This window comes from Ranitomeya imitator, chromosome 5 (assembly GCF_032444005.1).
Source record: "Ranitomeya imitator isolate aRanImi1 chromosome 5, aRanImi1.pri, whole genome shotgun sequence".
Classification (NCBI taxonomy): domain Eukaryota; kingdom Metazoa; phylum Chordata; class Amphibia; order Anura; family Dendrobatidae; genus Ranitomeya; species Ranitomeya imitator.
The window spans coordinates 319,496,636-319,513,804 of NC_091286.1; the positions used below are offsets into that span (position 1 = coordinate 319,496,636).

At 43.7% G+C, this 17,169-nt stretch overlaps 1 protein-coding gene across 6 annotated transcripts in view; it reads right to left on the reverse strand.

The window, feature by feature from the left end:
* Positions 1-17,169, reverse strand: part of KLHL32 (kelch like family member 32) — a 508,172-nt gene that overhangs the window by 22,092 nt on the left and 468,911 nt on the right. For all 6 annotated transcript variants that reach the window (XM_069726338.1, XM_069726337.1, XM_069726339.1 and 3 more), the window contains one exon: positions 12,998-13,190. In XM_069726338.1, coding sequence (XP_069582439.1) covers positions 12,998-13,190 — 193 coding nt within the window. The remainder of the gene's footprint in view (positions 1-12,997; positions 13,191-17,169) is intronic.

Sequence of the window (17,169 nt, forward strand, 5' to 3'; positions counted from 1 at the left end):
ATGGCGTGTGTAGCTGTTATGATCTGGTGGTTTAGGAGCAACATGGGACGAGCTCTGAAGGAGGTGGTACCTGTACTGACCGCAGTCCCTAAGCTCGACACAACACTAGAAGTAGCCGTGGGATGCTCCTGTCACTCCCTAGGCACCTCGTCACAGCCTGAGAACTACCCCTAAAGATAGAAACAGGAAAACTATCTTGCCTCAGAGAAAATCCCCAAAGGATAGATAGGAATACTATACTGTGCGGTCAGTATTAAAAACTACAAAAATCCACACAGAGTTTACAAAAATCTCCACACCTGACTAAAGGTGTGGAGGGTAAATCTGCTTTCCAGAGCTTCCAGCTTAACTGAATTAATCCATACTGACAAGCTGGACAAAACACAGAATGCACAGAACGAATAAGTCCACAACATGTGGACAGAAAAGAGCAAAGAAAGGACCTATCCTTGCTGAACCGGCCAGGATATCAGGGAAATCCAAGAGAGATGTGACTCTAACCAGGAACCATTGACAAGTGGCACTGGCTGAAGAAAGAGCCAGGCATAAATAGCCAAGCAGAGAGACAATTAGTGGAAGCAGCTGCAGACTGCTAAATCCAAGGAGCAGCCATTCCACTCAAAACCACCGGTGGGAGCCCAAGAGCAGAACTCACAAAAGTGCCACTTACAACCACCGGAGGAAGCCCAAGAGCGGAATTCACAACAGTACTCCCCCCTTGAGGAGGGGTCACCGAACCCTCACCAGAGCCCCCAGGCCGATCAGGACGAGCCAAGTGAAAAGCACGAACCAAATCGGCGGCATGGACATCGGAGGCAACAACCCAAGAATTATCCTCCTGGCCATAACCCTTCCACTTGACAAGATACTGAAGCCTCCGCCTCGAAAAACGAGAATCCAAAATTTTCTCAACCTCATATTCCAACTCTCCCTCAACCAACATCGGGGCAGGAGGATCAACCGAGGGAACAACGGGCACCACATATCTCCGCAACAAAGATCTATGGAAAACATTATGAATGGCAAAAGAGGCTGGAAGGGCCAAACGAAAAGACACCGGATTGATAATTTCAGAAATCTTATAAGGACCAATAAACCGAGGCTTAAACTTAGGGGAAGAAACCTTGATAGGAACATGACGAGAAGACAACCAAACCAAATCCCCCACACAAAGCCGGGGACCAACACACCGACGGCGGTTAGCAAAACGTTGAGCCTTTTCCTGAGACAATGTCAAATTGTCCACCATGTGAGTCCAAATCTGCTGCAGCCTGTCCACCACAGAATCCACACCAGGACAATCAGAAGGCTCAACCTGCCCCGAAGAAAAACGAGGATGAAAACCAAAATTACAAAAGAAAGGCGAAACCAAAGTAGCCGAACTAGCCCTATCATAGTAACATAGTAACATAGTAACATAGTTAGTAAGGCCGAAAAAAGACATTTGTCCATCCAGTTCAGCCTATATTCCATCATAATAAATACCCAGATCTACGTCCTTCTACAGAACCTAATAATTGTATGATACAATATTGTTCTGCTCCAGGAAGACATCCAGGCCTCTCTTGAACCCCTCGACTGAGTTCGCCATCACCACCTCCTCAGGCAAGCAATTCCAGATTCTCACTGCCCTAACAGTAAAGAATCCTCTTCTATGTTGGTGGAAAAACCTTCTCTCCTCCAGACGCAAAGAATGCCCCCTTGTGCCCGTCACCTTCCTTGGTATAAACAGATCCTCAGCGAGATATTTGTATTGTCCCCTTATATACTTATACATGGTTATTAGATCGCCCCTCAGTCGTCTTTTTTCTAGACTAAATAATCCTAATTTCGCTAATCTATCTGGGTATTGTAGTTCTCCCATCCCCTTTATTTATTTTGTTGCCCTCCTTTGTACTCTCTCTAGTTCCATTATATCCTTCCTGAGCACCGGTGCCCAAAACTGGACACAGTACTCCATGTGCGGTCTAACTAGGGATTTGTACAGAGGCAGTATAATGCTCTCATCATGTGTATCCAGACCTCTTTTAATGCACCCCATGATCCTGTTTGCCTTGGCAGCTGCTGCCTGGCACTGGCTGCTCCAGGTAAGTTTATCATTAACTAGGATCCCCAAGTCCTTCTCCCTGTCAGATTTACCCAGTGGTTTCCCGTTCAGTGTGTAATGGTGATATTGATTCCCTCTTCCCATGTGTATAACCTTACATTTATCATTGTTAAACCTCATCTGCCACCTTTCAGCCCAAGTTTCCAACTTATCCAGATCCATCTGTAGCAGAATACTATCTTCTCTTGTATTAACTGCTTTACATAGTTTTGTATCATCTGCAAATATCGATATTTTACTGTGTAAACCTTCTACCAGATCATTAATGAATATGTTGAAGAGAACAGGTCCCAATACTGACCCCTGCGGTACCCCACTGGTCACAGCGACCCAGTTAGAGACTATACCATTTATAACCACCCTCTGCTTTCTATCACTAAGCCAGTTACTAACCCATTTACACACATTTTCCCCCAGACCAAGCATTCTCATTTTGTGTACCAACCTCTTGTGCGGCACGGTATCAAACGCTTTGGAAAAATCGAGATATACCACGTCCAATGACTCACCGTGGTCCAGTCTATAGCTTACCTCTTCATAAAAACTGATTAGATTGGTTTGACAGGAGCGATTTCTCATAAACCCATGCTGATATGGAGTTAAACAGTTATTCTCATTGAGATAATCCAGAATAACATCCCTCAGAAACCCTTCAAATATTTTACCAACAATAGAGGTTAGACTTACTGGCCTATAATTTCCAGGTTCACTTTTAGAGCCCTTTTTGAATATTGGCACCACATTTGCTATGCGCCAGTCCTGCGGAACAGACCCTGTCGCTATAGAGTCACTAAAAATAAGAAATAATGGTTTATCTATTACATTACTTAGTTCTCTTAGTACTCGTGGGTGTATGCCATCCGGACCCGGAGATTTATCTATTTTAATCTTATTTAGCCGGTTTCGCACCTCTTCTTGGGTTAGATTGGTGACCCTTAATATAGGGTTTTCATTGTTTCTTGGGATTTCACCTAGCATTTCATTTTCCACCGTGAATACCGTGGAGAAGAAGGTGTTTAATATGTTAGCTTTTTCCTCGTCATCTACAACCATTCTTTCCTCACTATTTTTTAAGGGGCCTACATTTTCAGTTTTTATTCTTTTACTATTGATATAGTTGAAGAACAGTTTGGGATTAGTTTTACTCTCCTTAGCAATGTGCTTCTCTGTTTCCTTTTTGGCCGCTTTAATTAGTTTTTTAGATAAAGTATTTTTCTCCCTATAGTTTTTTAGAGCTTCAATGGTGCCATCCTGCTTTAGTAGTGCAAATGCTTTATTTTTACTGTTAATTGCCTGTCTTACTTCTTTGTTTAGCCACATTGGGTTTTTCCTATTTCTAGTCCTTTTATTCCCACAAGGTATAAACCGCTTACACTGCCTATTTAGGATGTTCTTAAACATTTCCCATTTATTATCTGTATTCTCATTTCTGAGGATATTGTCCCAGTCTACCAGATTAAGGGCATCTCTAGGCTGTTCAAACTTTGCCTTCCTAAAGTTCAATGTTTTTGTGACTCCCTGACAAGTCCCCCTAGTGAAAGACAGGTGAAACTGCACAATATTGTGGTCGCTATTTCCTAAATGCCCAACCACCTGCAGATTTGTTATTCTGTCAGGTCTATTAGATAGTATTAGGTCTAAAAGTGCTGCTCCTCTGGTTGGATTCTGCACCAATTGTGAAAGATAATTTTTCTTGGTTATTAGTAGAAACCTGTTGCCTTTATGGGTTTCACAGGTTTCTGTTTCCCAGTTAATATCCGGGTAGTTAAAGTCCCCCATAACCAGGACCTCATTATGGGTTGCAGCTTCATCTATCTGCTTTAGAAGTAGACTTTCCATGCTTTCTGTTATATTTGGGGGTTTGTAACAGACCCCAATGAGAATTTTGTTACCATTTTTCCTTCCATGAATTTCAACCCATATGGACTCGACATCCTCATTCCCTTCGCTAATATCCTCCCTTAAAGTGGACTTTAGACAAGACTTTACATAGAGACAAACCCCTCCTCCTCTCCGATTTTTACGATCCTTTCTAAACAGACTGTAACCCTGTAAGTTAACTGCCCAGTCATAGCTTTCATCTAACCATGTCTCGGTTATTCCCACTATGTCAAAGTTACCTGTAGATATTTCTGCTTCTAGTTCTTCCATCTTGTTTGTCAGGCTTCTGACGATTGCGAGCATGCAGTTTAGAGGATTTTGTTTTGTTCCAATCTCCTCACTGTGGATTGTTTTAGAAATGTTCTTACCTCCCTTCTGAGTATGTTTTCCTGGGTCGTCTTTGTTCGAGTCTAATGTTTTTCTTCCCGTCCCCTCTTCTTCTAGTTTAACGCCCTCCTGATGAGTGTAGCGAGTCTTCTGGCGAATGTGTGTTTCCCAGGTTTGTTGAGGTGTAGTCCGTCTCTGGCGAAGAGTCCATCATACCAGTAATTCACACCGTGGTCCAGGAATCCAAATCCTTGTTGTCTGTACCATCGTCTTAGCCAGTTGTTTGCATCAAGGATCCTGTTCCATCTCCTGGTGCCATGCCCGTCTACTGGAAGGATAGAAGAAAAAACTACCTGTGCATCCAGTTCCTTTACTTTCTTCCCCAACTCTTCAAAGTCCTTGCAGATTGTCGGTAGGTCCTTCCTTGCCGTGTCATTGGTGCCAACATGTATCAGAAGAAATGGGTGGACGTCCTTGGAGCTGAAGAGCTTTGGTATCCTATCGGTCACATCCTTGATCATCGCACCTGGAAGGCAGCATACTTCTCTTGCAGTTATGTCCGGTCTGCAGATGGCTGCTTCGGTGCCTTTCAGTAGTGAGTCTCCCACCACCACCACTCTTCGTTGCTTCTTGGCTGTACTTTTTGCTGTCACTTGTTGCTGTGTGCCCTTTTCTTTTTTGCTTGCTGGTATTGCTTCATTCTTAGGTGTGCCATCTTCATCCTCTACAAAGATTTGATATCGGTTCTTCAGTTGTGTGGTTGGTGATTTCTCCATGGTCTTCTTGCTTCTTTTGGTCACATGCTTCCACTCATCTGCTTTTGGAGGTTCTCTGACACTTTTTGCACCTTCTGTGACCAGTAGAGATGCTTCTGTTCTGTCTAGAAAGTCTTCATTCTCTTTGATGAGTTTCAAAGTTGCTATTCTTTCTTCCAGACCCCGCACCTTTTCTTCTAAAAGGGCCACTAGTCTACACTTCTGACAGGTGAAATTGGATTCTTCTTCTGGTCGATCTGTGAACATGTAGCACATGCTGCAGCTCACCATGTAGGTTGTCACATCTGCCATGTTGCTCCTAGATCCTGCTGACTTGCTGTGTGTTTTCCTTCTTGTGTAATCTACTCAGCCAAGCTCTCTTGCAATAATGTCCTACAGGCAAAAATTCCCAACCCAACCCCACCCAACGATCTTCTAGCTTAGGGAGACGTCGCTTCTCCCAGAAGGCACCTGGAATATGCAAATTAGCCTCCTGAAGCTTGAATCCCTGGTTTGGTGATGCTTTCGAAGCAGCTGGTCCCGGCTGTACCCAACGATCTTCTAGCTTAGGGAGACTTCGCTTCTCCCAGAAGGCACCTGGAATATGCAAATTAGCCTCCTGAAGCTTGAATCCCTGGTTTGGTGATGCTTTCGAAGCAGCTGGTCCCGGCTGTACCCAACGATCTTCTAGCTTAGGGAGACTTCGCTTCTCCCAGAAGGCACCTGGAATATGCAAATTAGCCTCCTGAAGCTTGAATCCCTGGTTTGGTGATGCTTTCGAAGCAGCTGGTCCCGGCTGTACCCAACGATCTTCTAGCTTAGGGAGACTTCGCTTCTCCCAGAAGGCACCTGGAATATGCAAATTAGCCTCCTGAAGCTTGAATCCCTGGTTTGGTGATGCTTTCGAAGCAGCTGGTCCCGGCTGCACCCAACGATCTTCTAGCTTAGGGAGACTTCGCTTAGGGAGACTTCTATCATTAAGGGCAAACTCGGCCAACGGCAAGAAAGCCACCCAATCATCCTGATCAGCAGACACAAAGCATCTCAAATAGGTTTCCAAGGTCTGATTAGTTCGCTCAGTTTGGCCATTAGTCTGAGGATTAAATGCCGAAGAAAAAGACAAATCAAAGCCCATCCTAGCACAAAAGGCCCGCCAAAACCTAGAGACAAACTGAGAACCTCTGTCAGACACAATATTCTCTGGAATGCCATGCAAACGAACCACATGCTGAAAAAACAATGGAACCAAATCTGAGGAGGAAGGCAACTTAGGCAAAGGTACCAGATGGACCATTTTAGAGAACCGGTCACAAACAACCCAGATAACAGACATCTTCTGAGAAACAGGAAGATCCGAAATAAAATCCATGGAAATATGCGTCCAGGGCCTCTCAGGGAGCGGCAAAGGCAAAAGCAACCCACTAGCGTGGGAACAGCAAGGCTTGGCCCGGGCGCAAGTCCCACAGGACTGCACAAACGCACGCACATCGTGCGACAAGGAAGGCCACCAAAAGGACCTAGCAACCAAATCTCTGGTACCAAAAATCCCAGGATGACCAGCCAACACTGAACAATGAACCTCAGAAATTACCTTACTTGTCCATCTATCAGGAACAAACAGCTTCCCCACTGGACAGCGGTCAGGCTTATCAGCCTGAAATTCCTGAAGCACCCGCCGCAAATCAGGGGAGATGGCAGAAAGAATTACCCCTTCCTTAAGAATGCCAACCGGCTCAAGGACTCCAGGAGAATCAGGCAAAAAACTCCTAGAGAGGGCATCAGCCTTAACATTCTTAGATCCCGGAAGATACGAGACCACAAAATCAAAATGGGAGAAAAACAGGGACCATCGAGCCTGTCTAGGATTCAGCCGTTTGGCCGACTTGAGGTAAATCAGATTCTTATGATCAGTCAAGACCACAACACGGTGCTTAGCTCCCTCAAGCCAATGTCGCCACTCCTCAAACGCCCACTTCATAGCCAACAACTCCCGATTGCCGACATCATAATTGCGTTCCGCAGGCGAACTTTCTGGAAAAAAAAGCACACGGTTTTATCAAAGAACCATCAGAATCCCTCTGAGACAAAACGGCCCCTGCCCCAATCTCAGAAGCGTCAACCTCAACCTGAAAAGGAAGAGAAACATCCGGCTGACGCAACACAGGGGCAGAAGTAAATCGGCGTTTAAGCTCCCGAAAGGCCTCAACAGCCGCAGAGGACCAATTCGTCACATCAGCGCCTTTCTTCGTCAAATCAGTAAGGGGCTTAACCACACTGGAAAAGTTGGCAATGAAACAGCGATAGAAATTAGCAAAGCCCAAAAAATTTTGAAGGCTCTTCACAGATGTGGGTTGAATCCAGTCATGAATAGCTTGGACCTTAACAGGATCCATTTCCATAGACGAGGGAGAAAAAATAAAACCCAAAAAAGAGACCTTCTGAACTCCGAATAGGCACTTAGACCCCTTCACAAATAAAGCATTATCACGAAGGATCTGGAATACCATCCTGACCTGCTTCACATGAGACTCCCAATCATCGGAAAAAATCAAAATATCATCCAAATATACAACCATGAATTTATCAAGATAATTGCGGAAAATATCATGCATGAAAGATTGGAACACAGATGGAGCATTAGAGAGCCCGAATGGCATCACGAGGTATTCAAAATGGCCTTCGGGCGTATTAAATGCAGTTTTCCATTCGTCACCCTGTTTAATATGAATAAGATTATATGCCCCTCGAAGGTCAATCTTAGTAAACCAACTAGCCCCCTTAATCTGAGCAAACAAATCAGAAAGCAAAGGCAAGGGGTATTGGAATTTGACCGTGATCTTATTAAGAAGACGATAATCAATACAGGGTCTCAAGGAGCCATCCTTCTTAGCAACAAAAAGAAACCCGCTCCCAATGGTGACGAAGACGGCCGAATATGCCCCTTCTCCAAAGATTCCTTAACATAACTCCGCATGGCGGCATGCTCTGGCACAGACAGATTGAAAAGTCGGCCCTTAGGGAACTTACAACCTGGAATCAAGTTAATAGCACAATCACAGTCCCTATGTGGAGGAAGGGAACTGGACTTGGGCTCATCAAATACATCCTGGAAATCCGACAAAAACTCAGGGACCTCAGAAGAGGGGGGAAGAGGAAATTGACATCAAAGGAATGTCACTATGTACCCCTTGACAACCCCAACTAGTCACAGACATAGTTTTCCAGTCCAGCACCGGATTATGTTCCTGTAACCATGGAAAACCCAGTACAACAACATCATGCAGGTTATGCAACACCAGAAAACGGCAATCTTCCTGATGTGCTAGAGCCATGTACATGGTCATCTGTGTCCAGTACTGAGGTTTATCCTTGGCCAATGGTGTAGCATCAATGCCCCTCAAAGGAATAGGGCTCTGCAAAGGCTGCAAGGAAAAACCACAGCGCCTGGCGAATTCTTAGTCCATTAAGTTCAGGGCAGCGCCTGAATCCACAAATGCCATGACAGAAAAGGACAACAATGAGCAAATCAGGGTCACAGATAAAAGAAATTTAGGCTGTACAGTACTGATGGTAACAGACCTAGCGACCCTCTTAGTACGCTTAGGGCAATCAGAAATAACATGAGCAGAATCACCACAGTAAAAACACAGCCTATTCTGACGTCTGAATTCCTGCCGTTCTGTTCTAGTCAAAATCCTATCACATTGCATAGGCTCAGGACTCTGCTCTGAGGACACTGCCATATGGTGCACAGCTTTGCGCTCGCGCAGACGCCGATCAATCTGAATGGCTAGAGACATAGATTCGCTCAAACCAGCAGGCGTAGGGAAGCCCACCATAACATCTTTAAGGGCTTCAGAAAGTCCTTTTCTGAAAATAGCAGCCAGAGCATCCTCATTCCATTTAGTGAGCACAGACCATTTCCTAAATTTCTGGCAGTATAATTCTGCCGCTTCCTGACCTTGACACAGGGCCAACAGGGTTTTTTCTGCATGATCCACAGAATTAGGTTCGTCATACAATAATCCGAGTGCTTGAAAAAATGCGTCTACATTCAGCAATGCCGGATCCCGATTCAAGGGAGAATGCCCAGTCCTGAGGGTCACCACGCAGCAAGGATATGATGATTTTAACTTGCTGAATGGGATCACTAGAAGAACGGGGTTTCAAAGCAAAAAACAATTTGCAGTTATTTTTAAAGTTCAAAAACTTGGATCTGTCCCCAAAAAACAAATCAGGAGTAGGAATTTTAGGCTCCAAAGCCGGAGTCTGGACAACATAATCTTGGATACTCTGTACTCTTGCAGCAAGTTGATCCACATGAGAAAACAAACCCTGAACATCCATGCCAGAGCATAAATCCTAAACCACCCAGAGATCAAGAGGAAAAAAAAGACAAAACAGAGCACAGAAAAAAAAATGGCTCAGAATTTTTTTTTTCCTTCTTTTGAGATGCATTTAATTCATTTTTGGCCACTTGTACTGTTATGATCTGGTGGTTTAGGAGCAACATGGGACGAGCTCTGAAGGAGGTGGTACCTATACTGACCGCAGTCCCTAAGATCGACACAACACTAGAAGTAGCCGTGGGATGCTCCTGTCACTCCCTAGGCACCTCGTCACAGCCTGAGAACTAACTACCCCTAAAGATAGAAACAGGAAAACTATCTTGCCTCAGAAAATCCCCAAAGGATAGCCCCCCACAAGTAATGACTGAGTGGAGAGGGAAAAGACAAACGTAGAATGAAAAGAGGATGTAGCACAGGAGGCCAGTCTAGCTAGATAGATAGGACAGGACGGAATACTGTGCGGTCAGTATTAAAAACTACAAAAATCCACACAGAGTTTACAAAAATCTCCACACCTGACTAAAGGTGTGGAGGGTAAATCTGCTTCCCAGAGCTTCCAGCTTAACTGAATTAATCCATACTGACAAGCTGGACAAAGCACAGAACAAATAAGTCCACAACATGTGGACAGAAAAGAGCAAAGAAAGGACCTATCCTTGCTGAACCGGCCAGGATATCAGGGAAATCCAAGAGAGATGTGAATCCAACCAGGAACTATTGACAAGTGGCACTGGCTTAAGAAAGAGCCAGGCATAAATAGCCGAGCAGAGAGACAATTAGTGGAAGCAGCTGCAGACTGCTAAATCCAAGGAGCAGCCATTCCACTCAAAACCACCGGAGGGAGCCCAAGAGCAGAACTCACAAAAGTGCCACTTACAACCACCGGAGGGAGCCCAAGAGCGGAATTCACAACATGTAGCTGACTCTGGTGTATTATGACTTGTCCTGCTGCGTTATCTGCCTGAACTCATGTCTATGTTTTCCCCATTTCTTGTCTTGCCTCAGTGTTCCCCTTTTACGTGTTTACTCCCAAGTTTTGACTTGGCTTGTATCCTGACCTGCTTCTGCCTTCTGTCTTTGGCTTATCTGCTCCTGACTGTTCCTGACCTTTTGGCTTGTCTCTGACTCTGTTTTGTCTATTCCTTTGGTACTGCGCTACTGACTATATCTACCTGGCTTGTTTGAATTTCCTGCTGCCACCTAGTGGTAGCCTCGCTGCTGCAACACAGGTCTGCTTTGTCTAGGTGCAGCCCTCCTTCCACTCTATAGCCATCTAGTGGAGCTTGCACCTACAGTGGGGCAAAAAAGTATTTAGTCAGTCAGCAATACTGCAAGTTCCACCACTTAAAAAGATGAGTGGCGTCTGTAATTTACATCATAGGTAGACCTCAACTATGGGAGACAAACTGAGAAAAAAAAATCCAGAAAATCACATTGTCTGTTTTTTTTAACATTTTATTTGCATATTATGGTGGAAAATAAGTATTTGGTCAGAAACAAAATTTCATCTCAATACTTTGTAATATATCCTTTGTTGGCAATGACAGGTCAAACGTTTTCTGTAAGTCTTCACAAGGTTGCCACACACTGTTGTTGGTATGTTGGCCCATTCCTCCATGCAGATCTCCTCTAGAGCAGTGATGTTTTTGGCTTTTCGCTTGGCAACACGGACTTTCAACTCCCTCCAAAGGTTTTCTATAGGGTTGAGATCTGGAGACTGGCTAGGCCACTCCAGGACCTTGAAATGCTTCTTACGAAGCCACTCCTTCGTTGCCCTGGCGGTGTGCTTTGGATCATTGTCATGTTGAAAGACCCAGCCACGTTTCATCTTCAATGCCCTTGCTGATGGAAGGAGGTTTGCACTCAAAATCTCACGATACATGGCCCCATTCATTCTTTCATGTACCCGGATCAGTCGTCCTGGCCCCTTTGCAGAGAAACAGCCCCAAAGCATGATGTTTCCACCACCATGCTTTACAGTAGGTATGGTGTTTGATGGATGCAACTCAGTATTCTTTTTCCTCCAAACACGACAAGTTGTGTTTCTACCAAACAGTTCCAGTTTGGTTTCATCAGACCATAGGACATTCTCCCAAAACTCCTCTGGATCATCCAAATGCTCTCTAGCAAACTTCAGACGGGCCCGGAGATGTACTGGCTTAAGCAGTGGGACACGTCTGGCACTGCAGGATCTGAGTCCATGGTGGCGTAGTGTGTTACTTATGGTAGGCCTTGTTACTTTGGTCCCAGCTCTCTGCAGTTCATTCACTAGGCCCCCCGCGTGGTTCTGGGATTTTTGCTCACCGTTCTTGTGATCATTCTGACCCCACGGGGTGGGATTTTACGTGGAGCCCCAGATCGAGGGAGATTATCAGTGGTCTTGTATGTCTTCCATTTTCTAATTATTGCTCCGACTGTTGATTTCTTCACTCCAAGCTGTTTGGCTATTGCAGATTCAGTCTTCCCAGCCTGGTGCAGGGCTACAATTTTGTTTCTGGTGTCCTTTGACAGCTCTTTGGTTTTCATCATAGTGGAGTTTGGAGTCAGACTGTTTGAGGGTGTGCACAGGTGTCTTTTTATACTGATAACAAGTTTAAACAGGTGCCATTACTACAGGTAATGAGTGGAGGAAAGAGGAGACTATTAAAGAAGAAGTTACACGTCTGTGAGAGCCAGAAATCTTGATTGTTTGTTTCTGATCAAATACTTATTTTCCACCATAATATGCAAATAAAATGTTAAAAAAAACAGACAATGTGATTTTCTGGATTTTTTTTTTTCTCAGTTTGTCTCCCATAGTTGAGGTCTACCTATGATGTAAATTACAGACGCCTCTCATCTTTTTAAGTGGTGGAACTTGCACTATTGCTGACTGACTAAATACTTTTTTGCCCCACTGTACCTGCATTGCAGTGGTCAATTTCTTTCTCTTCTTAAGGTTTTCTGTTATAAAACAGGTTACCCATAGGTAGTTCAGCCCCCTTGTCTCTCAAAATGAGGACTAGATCATAGCACATATTGCCTACAGAAATATTGGGAAAAGTTTAAATGGAATCTGTATACAAGATTTGCTACATCATCAGAAAGCAATAAGGATGCAGAGACAGAGACCTTGATTCCAGTGATGTATTACTGTGCTGCCTACTGCAGTTTTGATCAAATCACTGTTTTATGTGATGCAAATCTACTAGTTTTCTGAATGCCGGCATTTTCTGTGTACACTGTGCATAGGCAGAAAGCTGCCAATCAGTAGACTACAAGGTAGAAAATTTGCTAGTCCTCTAGTGATAATCTCCCGCTAATTAAACAGTGATTTTTATTAAAACGCAGATCAGTAAGTGTTATATCGTTGGAATCAAGGTCTCTGTACATTGAACTGCTCTCAGATTAGGTGACAGATTCCATTTAAACGCTCTCTTTATCTATTATTTTTTGGTTAAAAATCATGTCTTGATTCTACGAAGCTAAGGCCACAAATGGCAGTCAGTTCTGCACTGGAATAGCAGAAGACTGTAGACAATTAACAAACTATATATCACAACAAAATATAAATCAGAATATCATTGGCAAATACCCACCTGTGAGTAAATTAAAGTTGCAGCGCGTCCATTGATCCGTATCAATGTTGTAAGAGTCTATGTGTCGCACCAAAATCCTATCATTGTTGTAATCTAAATCGTTTCCACCCAGGACATAAAGCTTCCTCTGGACGGCTGCCATGGCGTGGTAAACTCTTCTCTGCAGCATCGGACTGCGACTAATCCACTTATTCTGGAAAATACAAATTAGCAATTGCTTTGGCATCCAGCAGCGGCTACAGATATATTCACAGTAAGAAGATTTACTCAATTCCTTTACTTTAACTTTTCCATCCAGTAGATTTCCTAAAAACTTGCCAAAAATACGTGCTTGCAATGCTATCACGCTGCATGTTTTTTAATGCCAGAGAAACACAGAAAAAGTGCATCATTTTTTATGCAATTTTCAAAAATGATTTTGGAAAATTGTAGCAAAAGACAATTCAGCACGATGGAGCTGCATGCACATATTGTATACTTTTGCCTGTCATCAGAAATTGTATTGAACATAAATGACAATATTCACCCCTGACATTTCTTTACCAATTGTATTCTATGACCAGTGGGACCCCAACAATCCTGAAAATTTAATGGTGACTATTGAGCCCCTCACTATTTTCGCTGTATTGTGAGCTCCGGACACCTCATTCAAGTGAATGTTACCAGCAGGGCTCTGGAGTTGGAGTTAGTGTAAAATGGACCGACTCCTAAAATATGTAGTAAATTGGGTACAATAGTACAATGTAGGATGTGCTGCAGATATTTTCAGAAGAATTTTGGAAAGTTATGAAATGTCCTATAAATGTCTGTTCTGTTCCTGGTCTAAGGATCTTGGCTTTTAAGTGAGATGAATCTGTGCTGCACTTTATGTACACGCTCAGTAGTGACCAGTGCTGTGGAGATGAATCTGTGCTGCACTTTATGTACACGCTCAGTAGTGACCAGTGCTGTGGAGATGAATCTGTGCTGCACTTTATGTACACACTCAGTAGTGACCAGTGCTGTGGAGATGAATCTGTGCTGCACTTTGTTTATGCTCAGTAGTGAGTCCGGGCTGTGGAGATGAATCTGCTGCATTTCATGTCCATGCTCAGTAGTGGCCAGTGCTGTTGGGATGAATCATTGCTGCACTTTATGTCCATGGTCAGTAGTGACCAGTGCTGTGGAGATGAATCTGTGCTGCACTTTGTCCATGCTCAGTAGTGACCAGTGCTGTGGAGATGAATCTGCTGCACTTTGTCCATGCTCAGTAGTGACCAGATCTGTGGAGATGAATCTGTGCTGCACTTTGTCCATGCTCAGTAGTGACCAGTGCTGTGGAGATGAATCTGCTGCACTTTGTCCATGCTCAGTAGTGACCAGTGCTGTGGAGATGAATCTGCTGCACTTTGTCCATGCTCAGTAGTGACCAGTGCTGTGGAGATGAATCTGTGCTGCACTTTGTCCATGCTCAGTAGTGACCAGTGCTGTGGGGTCAGAGGTGAGATGAATCTGTGCTGCACTCTGTCCATGCACAGTAGTGACCAGTGCTGTGGAGATGAATCTGTGCTGCACTTTATGTACACACTCAGTAGTGACCAGTGCTGTGGAGATGAATCTGTGCTGCACTTTGTTTATGCTCAGTAGTGAGTCCGGGCTGTGGAGATGAATCTGCTGCATTTCATGTGCACGCTCAGTAGTGGCCAGTGCTGTTGGGATGAATCATTGCTGCACTTTATGTCCATGGTCAGTAGTGACCAGTGCTGTGGAGATGAATCTGTGCTGCACTTTGTCCATGCTCAGTAGTGACCAGTGCTATGAAGATGAATCTGTGCTGCACTTTATGTCCATGCTCAGTAGTGACCAGTGCTGTGGAGATGAATCTGTGCTGCACTTTGTCCATGCTCAGTAGTGACCAGTGCTGTGGAGATAAATCTGTGCTGCACTTTATGTCCATGCTCAGTAGTGACCAGTGCTGTTGGGATGAATCATTGCTGCACTTTATGTTCATGCTCAGTAGTGACCAGTGCTATGGAGATGAATCTGTGCTGCACTTTATGTTCATGCTCAGTAGTGACCAGTGCTATGGAGATGAATCTGTGCTGCACTTTATGTTCATGCTCAGTAGTGACCAGTGCTGTGGAGATGAATCTGTGCTGCACTTTATGTCCATGCTCAGTAGTGACCAGTGCTATGGAGATGAATCTGTGCTGCACTTTATGTTCATGCTCAGTAGTGACCAGTGCTATGGAGATGAATCTGTGCTGCACTTTATGTACACGCTCAGTAGTGACCAGTGCTGTTGGGATGAATCTGTGCTGCACTTTGTCGATGCTCAGTAGTGACCAGTGCTGTGGGGTCAGGGAAATTGAGAAGTCAGAGTCGGTCGTTTGGCTTACCGACTCCACAGCCCTGGCTACCAGCTGTAGTTCCCTGCGCACTTGGTTGTCTTGGAGTGTTGCTGTGCAGGAAACAAATTAGAAAATGATGATGACGTGTTATACCAGCACTGCATTGCCTTCACTTTAAAAGCTAGAAATACACCTTTCAGGTGAATGCACACTGAACAGATTTCCATGTAGAAAATCCACAGATTAATGCAGCACGAGATAAATAAATGACATTTTTAAAATCTCTACTACACGTAAATTGACCTGCTGCGAACATTTAGACATTAACAGCATGTCAATTATTTCCTTGTGGATTTTGATGCTAATTGGAGCTTTTGTTTTTCATCTTCTCCGAGAAGCCTGAGGCATCATTCAGACGACAAGGTTTTACTCGTACGAGGAGTTTCATCAGTGATTTTCATTAGCATTTCCTCAGGTTTTTTAACTGATGAGCCAAAAATAAATAAGTTTAAAAACATTTTGCCGTCCGATTTTTTTTCAGTGTCTAATAAACTTTAATTGGCTAGTTTGATCCGACACTCGGATCATTATCGGACATTTCGCCTCGATTTCACAAGGACCACTCACTCTGTGTACAAAAAAATCATTGACATGAACAGCCCCGTAGCCTATCACAGGTATGAGTTCTATCCATGAAAAACACAAAAAACACACGTGAAAAAATGACGTGTGAGTCTGGCCTAACTTTTATTTTTCCAAAGACATAGCTGTATGAAGGTTTGTTTTTTGCGGGATGGGTTGTAGTTTTGAATTACACTATTCATTTTACCATACAATGTACTAAATAATGAGGAAAAAACTAAATGGGATGAAAAAGTGAAAAATGTGCAATTCCACAATTGATTTTTGGCAAGACCAAACTTCCATGTTTATGCACCAATATTTGCAGAGGGCAGTATAACAGTTTTGTTTTTTAATGTCACCTTTCCGTTGCAAAAATATTAGCAATCAAACTAATTGGCACTTAATGAGTTAAGTTCAGTTAAGTCCAAGTGGGTGTTATTAGATAGTTTTCACTGGGGCCCTGTACTACTTCTCTCTATAAGTTGCTACTGATAACACAGACTTGGACTAAGGCCACGTTCTCACGTTCAGTATTTGGTCAGTATTTTACATCAGTATTTGTAAGCCAAAACCAGGAGTGGGTGATAAATACAGAAGTGATGTCGTGTTTCTATTATACTTTTCCTCCCACTGTTTTGGCTTACAGATACTGAGGTCAAATACTGAACGTGTGAACGTGATCTTAACATAACTCATTGGGTGCCAAATATTTGACTGCTAATATCTCCACAACGGAGAGGTGAAATAAAAAAAAAAATGATGGGGGAGGGGTGATGACTGGGATCATATGCACCATTTGCAACTGGAATGTCATAATGGGCATTAATACTGCAGGATAATTGTGAGCAAGCATTGTTGAAAACACTTGCTTCATAAGATTATCTTGTCTTGCAAACAGTCTACTAATCACCCAATGATTGAAAAAAGCACTAGTTCATCAGGTGAAATTATGTTTTTTGAAGCATAAATGAACATTGTAAACAGGACTTGCCTGCCGAAAACCATGGCAGCCTATGTCAGCGACATAGTACTGCTCGCGAAGTAGGCATCGTTTACTTTGGTCTGCATGTGTAATCAGGCATGGCGGTCGTATCGTAGCGCAGGTCATTCCATGTGAAAAGACCTATAGTGTGGGCAGTATAGAAACTGGAAATGCACAAGCCAAACTGTGTGCAGTGTGCTATCTCCCAGATGTCCCTCTCCAAAGTTACCAAATAT